This window comes from Dipodomys spectabilis, unplaced genomic scaffold (genome assembly GCF_019054845.1).
Source record: "Dipodomys spectabilis isolate Male_0828 unplaced genomic scaffold, ASM1905484v1 ptg000003l, whole genome shotgun sequence".
NCBI lineage: Eukaryota > Metazoa > Chordata > Mammalia > Rodentia > Heteromyidae > Dipodomys > Dipodomys spectabilis.
The window spans coordinates 17,342,710-17,351,381 of NW_024870680.1; the positions used below are offsets into that span (position 1 = coordinate 17,342,710).

At 39.3% G+C, this 8,672-nt stretch overlaps 1 protein-coding gene across 1 annotated transcript; it reads left to right on the plus strand.

The window, feature by feature from the left end:
- The first annotated feature begins 4,304 nt into the window (after positions 1-4,304).
- On the plus strand, positions 4,305-5,285 carry LOC122113815 (olfactory receptor 51A7-like). Its single transcript, XM_042686934.1, has one exon. It carries the CDS (start codon positions 4,305-4,307, stop codon positions 5,283-5,285), a length of 981 nt encoding a protein of 326 aa, XP_042542868.1.
- Positions 5,286-8,672: the final 3,387 nt, after the last annotated feature.

Consider the following 8,672-nt stretch of genomic DNA (forward strand, 5'->3'; position numbering starts at 1 on the left):
CATTTGAATCCTTATCTTGGGGTTCATTTCACCTAACATCAACTTACCTGACCGTTTCTGCTTGTCTCAGACATATACTAGTTATTGCAAATAAGGGAAACCATGGGGCCTATGTTTCTTTGGGCCTGGCTTACTTCACTTAATACATTTTTTTCTAACTCTTTCCATTTCTACTGGAAAGCCCTTATTGACATAACATGAGGAAGGGAGGAGATCTATTGTTCCCAGGGGACTAGGTATATGTTAATTCTTGGGAAGATCAACTGACACTAAAAAGAGTATGAGAATATAAATACAATGTGAATTTCCACCAGAGTGCTAGAGCAGACTAGCTGTGGAAGCTTCAAAACTTGAAACCTTTCTATACTTGCTTTGGAATAAAGCAGCTAGAGAGGGGATAACATTCTGGAGACTTGCATTAACTATCTCTAGAGAAAGATTACGTTTTCTTAGAAAAATACTGAAATTTATAGAGACCAAGCCTATGCCTTTTAGAAAGCTGGAAGTAAAATTGTTTTGTAGATTGTCCAATGTGCAGGATGAAGCTACTTTTAGGTTGAAAAATTTATGGCTGCAAATGATGGTCTATAGGTGGGTAGGGATGTTGCTTGTATTTTCATGATGATCAAAATTGAAGAAACAATATGGTCAATGGTAATTCACATCTTCAGTTTTTACCTGACTTAAGTTGGGACCTTGTGGAAGAATGGCTTCTGACACAGAATTGTGCAATAGTCCCTTCTGAAAAAACATAAAATGGCACAGGCAGTGTGTCATTACATTTATTTACCACTGTGAATCTCACTCCCCAGAGAAGCTCCTTCTGGTAGCTGTACTGCGGGGCTGCTCTGGTGTAGTGCTCCTTGAACTCTCAATCTTCCTGGCATAGCCTCTCAAGTGCTGAAATTACAGGCATTCATTACCCCGCCCAGGCTGGTATGGAGTTTTTTTTTTTTTTCTGGACTATGCACTGTGGTCTCACAATTTAATATCTATACATATTTTTTCAAAGACCTTTCTGTTTCTAAATAAAAGATTTGATTTCTGAAATGGTATGGAGTTTTTAAAAGGTGAATTACTCAATTTGTCAGTGATACTGGCACTAGGACTATGATCAGTATTAGACTCAAACATCAGATGAATCTGAATTGGTTATCCATTTATGGCTAGACAGAGAAAAGCCAAGAACACTGAGAAAGGAATAAGAATAGGTAGTGAAGGAAAGTAAGAGTTATGAATTACAAACAGGAAAGCTTCCATTGCATGGAATATTGTGACTTCTTTTAGTACATACAAGTGAGAGTTATGGTGCATGGTACATGTCAAGAGAGAATTGATTACATTTGAAAGACTGAGACAAAACTGACACTAAACACTGCATAGAAATTGTGCTCTCCTCATCTAGTCTTCTCCTGTCTCGTCATATGACATGTTTATGACATGTCCACTAAGTCTTCATAGCTCTTAACCAAATCAACTTTGAATGTGTTTTTTTCAGCAGAGAGATAAGCTAGCTATTGTTTCCTTGGCTCTCCTTGACTGATTCTATTTCAATCACCATTAGCTATTTTCTTTGATCTGGATAAAACAGCCTCATGAAAAATGCTCAGGGATCCCCCAACAGCACATTCTCAAAGAAACAACTGCCCGATAAATAAATGGGCTAAAGACTTAAAGAGAAACTTCTATGAAAAGGAAATAAGAATGGCCAATAGATACATGAAGAAATAAATGCGCAACTTCTCTAGCCATAAAAGAAATGCAACTCAAAACAACATTGAGATACCACCTCACCGCAGCTAGAATGGCTATAATCAAGAACTCTAATAACAATAGATGCTGGAGGGGATGTGGCCAGGAGGGAACCTTACTGCATTGTTGGTTGGAGTGTAAACATGTTCAACCACTTTGGAAAGCAGTATGGAAGTTTCTCAAAAGACTCTATATAGAGCTCCCCAATGACCCAGCAATCCCACTTTTGGGCATTTAATCAAAGGATCACAAACAAGGCCATACTAAAGCTACCTGCACAACTATGTTTATCCCAGCATTATTTATGATAGCTAAGATATGGAAGCAACCCAGATGCCCCTCAGTAGATGAATGGATCAAGAAAATGTGGTATATATACACAATGGAATTCTATGCCTCCATCAGAAAGAATGACATTACCCCATTTGTTAGGAAATGGAAAGACTTGGAAAAAAATATATAAAGTGAAGTAAACCAGGCCAAAGAAACAAAGGTCCCATTGTTTCCCTAATTTGCAATAACTAGTATATGTCTAGGACAAGCAGAAAAGGTAAAAAAGCTATGTATATGTGACCATATAAGATGATGTTAAGTGAAAATGAACCCCAAGACAGGGACATAAGTGTTTTTTTCTTTCTTGCCATTGTTTTTAATGTACTTATAATGCACTAAGTGTTTTTTTGTTTCTTTTGTATGTTCTTCCCCCATGGTATAACCCCTGTTGTCACTGTATTTGATGTTGGTGCCCTGCATCTTGTATATACATTTTTCTGATTTGGGGAGGGGAAGGGAAAAAACAAAATGCTTAAATAGGGATACAGGTTTACCCATTGTAACAATGAGATGTACAAGACACTATGTTGAAAACGAATTTTACAACTAGTAGGGAGGAGAGAGGGAGGACTTGGGGAGGTGAGGAGGGAAGGGATGGTAGGGAAAAACCAAAGGGGGAGGTAACAATGCTCAATAGGATGTACTCATTACCTTACTCATGTACCTGTAACCCTGTTGTACACGATTTTTACCATAAAAATGTATTTAGGGCTGGGAAGGTGGCTCAGTGGCAGAGTGCTTGCCTTGCATGCATGAGGCCCTGGGTTCGATTCCTCAGCACTACATAAGCAGAAAAATCCAGAAGTGGCACTGTGGCTCAAGTGGTAGAGCGCTAGCCTTGGGCTGAATTGAAAGGAGTAAGAATTTTAAAAATATAGAAGAATACAAAGAATAACATTGATCTCTTCATGATGGGCAGTCTTAAGGTGTGTAGATTTGCATGTGTAGATTCATTTCCCCTTGGGAATGAACAACGTGGAACAAGAGCCTGAAATTCCTTTTGGTCCAACATTCCAACCATATTCATCCATACTACTGTGACTATGTATGTGTGCACACGAACGTGTTTGTGATTTCATGTATGATTTTATAGTCTCAGTCCATATTTTTAAATAAATGGCCAGAATAGAAATATTTTTTTTTATAATTTTAGGTGTATGTAATCTCTATCACTTTTGGCTTTTCTTTTGGGCAAATATGATTTAAAACTATTCTGGAAAACATTTAGAAATGTAAAGAAGCTTACAGCGTTTACACCAATACGTCATCAGCCAAATTTAACTATGCCCTTTAGTGTGAAATATAAGTGCCATGAAGTATAAGTTAATATTCTGGCCTCCTTTAACCCTTACTCCTGCAACACTGTATTATGTGGTAGTACCTGGCCACTCTACAGTCTTGATATTTGAACTCTTTTATGTTATGAAAGACTAGTTATTTTAATTAATATGTAAATATCAAAAGCTATGGTTGAAGAAAGCATATTAAAACACTTTGGTATTCTTAGTTTTAGTTATTTAGGAATATATCTGAGAAGAAGGATTTCTATAAAAATAGAGTTGAAGAATAGCATAAAAGTCTTTAAATACTATGAAGAGCCTGTTTAAATGCACAGCACATTTTCTTTGTATAGAAAAAATAGGAGTAAGCTGGTGCCGGTGGCTCATGCCTATAATCCTAGCTACTCAGGAGGCTGAGATCTGAAGATTGAGGTTCAAAGCCAGCCCGGGCAGGAAAGTCCATGAGACTCTTAATCCAATAAAAACCACTAGAAAACTGGAAGTGGCACTGTGGCTCAAGTGGTAGAGCACTTGCCTTGAGCTGAAGAGCGCAGGGACAGTGCCCAAGCCCAGAGTTCAAGCCCTATGACTGACAAAAAAAAAGAAAAAAGAAAAAAGAAAAAATAGGAGTATATTATTTCTTGCCTCTTGTTTGTTTTGTTAATTTTCAGATAGTATGCCATTATATAACCCAGACTGGATTTAAACTCACTATGTAGTGCAGACTGGCTTCAAAACTGTGATCCCTCTGCCTTAGACTCCCAAGTGCTGAGATTATAGGTGTGCACTATAATGCCTGGCTTTCCTGTCCTATAAGTTGGAGCTATTAACCCTTAAGTAAACTTAGTTCTGTGTGGTGACTACAACTCAAAAGCATTTTTTTTGGTTTATTGTTGGTGTCATTGTAGATCTGGAAGTGGCTAAACGAAAGACCTATTTATGATGCTTCTTCTCAATACCTCGAAGGTCGAAGTCTCCTCATTTCTGTTGATTGGGATCCCAGGTCTTGAATATATGCACATTTGGATCTCCATCCCTCTCTGCCTCATCTATGTAATGGCCATTCTGGGTAACTGCACCATCCTCTGTGTCATCAGCACAGAGCCTTCCCTGAAGGAGCCCATGTACTATTTCCTTTCCATGCTAGCTCTCTCTGACCTGGGTTTGTCTTTCTCCTCCATTCCTACTATGCTAAGAATCTTCTTATTCAATTCAACTGAGATTTCTGCGGATGCATGCATTGCCCAGGAATTCTTCATCCATGGATTCACAGATATGGAGTCTTCGGTTCTTCTGATTATGTCCTTCGATCGATTTGTCGCCATTCGTTACCCTCTGAGATACAGCTCCATTCTCACCAGCTCTAGAGTTGGGCATATTGGACTGGTATTTGCTGTTAAAAGCATTCTCCTAGTGCTTCCCCTTCCTTTTACTTTAAAGAGACTCAGATACTGTCATAAGCAACTATTATCTCATTCCTACTGCCTCCACCAGGATGTTATGAAGCTGGCCTGCTCTGACAACAGGGTTAACTTTTACTATGGGCTGTTTGTCGCACTCTGTATGATGTCAGATAGTATGTTCATTGTGGTCTCCTATGTGTTCATCCTAAAGACTGTGTTAGGTATTGCATCCCATGGGGAGCAACTCAAAGCTCTTAACACCTGCGTCTCCCACATCTGTGCTGTGCTCATCTTCTATGTGCCCATCATCACCCTGGCTGTCATGCATCGCTTTGCTAAGCATAAGTCCCCTTTAGCTATGATTCTTATAGCAGATGCTTTCTTGTTGGTACCACCCTTGATGAATCCGATTGTATACTGTGTAAAAACTCGGCAGATTAGAGAGAAAGTCTTGGAAAAACTGGGCCTGAAGAGACAAAGGGAAACACTCCATTTTCCCTGTCGTAAACTATGTTGAGAGCAAGATAATGTTGCTTCTAAAAGAGATTGTTCCATTATTTCAGTTTTTAACTTCAGTCAATCAACCCTATCTTTTTAAATTGTTCTGGTACTCAAAAAGAAGAGGCTATCTATGTCATAAAGGTTATATGAATTCTTCATTGTTTTTTGGATGATTGAAGACATTCCATTCTCAGGTAAAATAATGAAGAGCAAGAATATCGAAAACATTCTACAGAAGACTGTCACAGAGAGAAGCCTGTAAGATTCCAAAAGCACTTAACATCTCTATATTGGACTCTTTATTGTACTCCTCATTGTGATTTTCATTAAACTCTACATGTCTGAGTTTGTCTGCGTCCATTCTCTACTCTACCACTCAAAGTGTGACTCACTGAGCAGCAGTGGCAATCATCAAGAAAGCTAGCAAAATTGTTGACTCCCAGTTTTCTGCTGCAAGCTTCTGAGTCAATCTGCATTCCAACAAAATCCCAGGCAATTGTCACAGGCATTTGTGTTTGAGGAATCCGTCCCAGGGCTGTGTGAAAAGGGAGACAGAAAAGCTCTTAACATTTGTTCAATTCCATCCTTGGTGAAGTCAATTTGGGAGGAAGAAATTATAGAAGGGCGTTGGCTTTTGGCAACATTATAGCACAGATAAGGCTTCATTCTCCTGGCTCGGTTGTCAACGGCCCCTTTATATTGCCAACAGTACACATGTTTCTCTCACACCCACTAGGTTGTGAATTCCCATAGGGCTATCACTGTGTATTATTCAACTTTAAACCCCTTGCCATAAAAGTAACCTGCCCATAGTGTTCTAGGTAGATGTGTGAAAATTTGTATTAGAAGAATAGTTTAAAAGCGAGTAAATGAGTGGCCAAAGAGGGTGTAATAAATATTGAGAATTCTAGAAGATTCTGGAACAAAGAAAAATTTAAGTTGTCTTACCATTTAATAGGCAATGAAGTCCAGGATGAGTCCTGCCAGTTCTGCTGCTGTAAGTCAGGGTAGTTATCACCTGGATTTAACTCTACATTTTCTCTTCTTCACATTTCAAAGTAAGAAGTTAGCATTTCAGGGACTTTAGAAGTTTGGTTGAGCGACAAAGAATCTTCCCTTGGGTCTGGCACCAGTGGTTCATACCTGTAATCCTAGCTACTCAGGGGACTAAGATCTGAGGATTGTGGTTCAAAGCCAGCCCAGGTAGGAAAGTCCTTTGAGATTGGTATCTCTAATTCACTACCTGAAACCCAGAAGTGTAGTGGTTCAAGTGATAGAGTGCTAGCCTTAAGCAAGAAAGCACAGAGCCTGGGACTGGTACAGAGTGGGCAAGGGAAGGAATGGCACAAAGATGTCCACTCTCTCCACTCCTCTTCAATATAGTACTGGAATTCCTAGCTAGATCAATAAGGTAAGAGTCAAACATAAAGGAAATCCAAATAGGGAAAGAAGATGTAAAACTCTCCCCCTTTGTAGATGACATGATCCTGTATTTAAAAAAACCCCATAGATTCCTTTTCCAAGTTACTTGAGCTGATCTGGAGCTTTGATAAAGTAGCAGGGTATAAAATTAACAGGAACAGTGCGGGGGAATATCAATACCAAACTTGAAACTATTATAAGGCCGTAGTAATAATAACAGCTTTGGTACTGGCATAAGACTAAGCCTGAGGACCAATGGAATAGAATTGAAGACACAGAAATGAACCCATAGACCCATACCAACATAATATTTGATAAGGGAGCAAAAAACAGAAGAAAGACAGCCTCTTCTAGAAGTGGTACTGTCAGAATTGGCTATACACATGCAGAAAACTGAAGTCAGAACTTTATATATCATATTGCACCCGAATCAACTCCAGATGGATCAAAGACCTTAATGTAAGACCAGATACTCTGATACTCTGAAAATATTACAGGAAGGGATAAGGGAAACACTAGGGCTCCTTGGCATGAGTCAAAACTTCCTAAGTAAAGATCCAGAAAACTGTCATCATTTTGTTATTTCTCTTTCCCTCTCCAAATCAGATAAGTATATATACAAGACACAGTGTACCAAAATCTAAAACAGTGATAACAGGAGATAAACCAAAGGAAAAAAATGAGAGGAAAAAGAAATAACTTCACACTGTACATATAAACCTCTCCTTTCTTTCTTTCTTCCTTCCTTCCTTCCTTCCTTCCTTTCTTCCCTCCTTCCCTTCTTCCTTCCCTCCCTCCCTCCCTCCCTCTCTTTCTCTCTCTCTCTCTCTCTCTTTCTTTCTTTCTTTCTTTCTTCCTTTCTTTCTTCCTTTCTTTCTTCCTTCCTTCCTTCCTTCCTTCCTTCCTTCCTTCCTTCTTCTTTCTTTCTTTCTTTCTTTCTTTCTTTCTTTCTTTCTTTCTTTCTTTCTTTCTTTCTTTCTTTCTTTCTTTCTTTCTTTCTTTCTTTCTTTCCTTCTATTTTGTACTGAGGATTGAACCAAGGATGTAGTACTTGCTAGGCAAGCACACAGCCCAGCAAAATGTCAGATCTTTACTTTTTTTTTGTTGGTCATGGGCTTGAACTCAGGGCCTGGGCATTGTCCTTGAGCTCTTTTGCTCAAGGCTAGCACTCTACCACTTGGGGCCACAGTGCCATATCCTAGACTCTTATTTGCCCAAACAGGACATGAGGACAAAATTGAACAGAAAAAGTCTTGTGCCCAAACTCAAAGACAAAATGAAAATAAGCTTATTGTTCTCATCCCACCCTCACTGATGTGGCCACTACCAGGAAATAAAGAATTGAGACTATTTTTTGTATATAATATATTTAATTATGCAGAATTGTAACAACAAACATGCCTTATATTCAAAAATTTAAAAACAAAAGAATCGAAATAACCAGTTGTCTTCCTCTATTTGTTATTGCTGAGTTCCCTGTCCTGTCTCTCAGAGGGAAATGCTTAAATGAAAGATTCACTGCATTGTCTTTCACGTAATTCCTTTGGGTCATTCAGAATCTTATTTCTTATCAGGGTGCAACACAAGTGGAAAGCCCTCCATCCAGCTGGGCAGGATGCTTCTGTCTTCTTCTGCTGTGCCTTCTGTCCGATACTTCCCCCTTTTCTCAGTTATGCAGGCAGAGATAGAGCGAGTGACTTAACAGCCAGAGAATAACAATAGCCCTGCACATGGAGCGATGTGGCAAGACCGAGAGTCTTCCCATGCACGGGCATATAGAGTACAACTATGGATGGCTTGCATCTATTTTCTTCAGCTTTCTTAACCCCACCACAGGCACACTTCTAGGGAGAGGCAGCTACAATCATGCATAGGCACTTGTTTACCTAAATGGCTATTTCCTGCATGGCAAACAATTCTCAGTGGTGGAAGCTTTGGCATGGGGAGCCTTCTCCAAGCAAACGTGTAAGGACAATCTCAC

Coding starts and splice junctions, on each gene's coding strand:
- LOC122113815 (XM_042686934.1), top strand. CDS start 4,305: ATGATGCTTCTTCTCAATACCTCGAAGGTCGAAGTCTCCTCATTTCTG.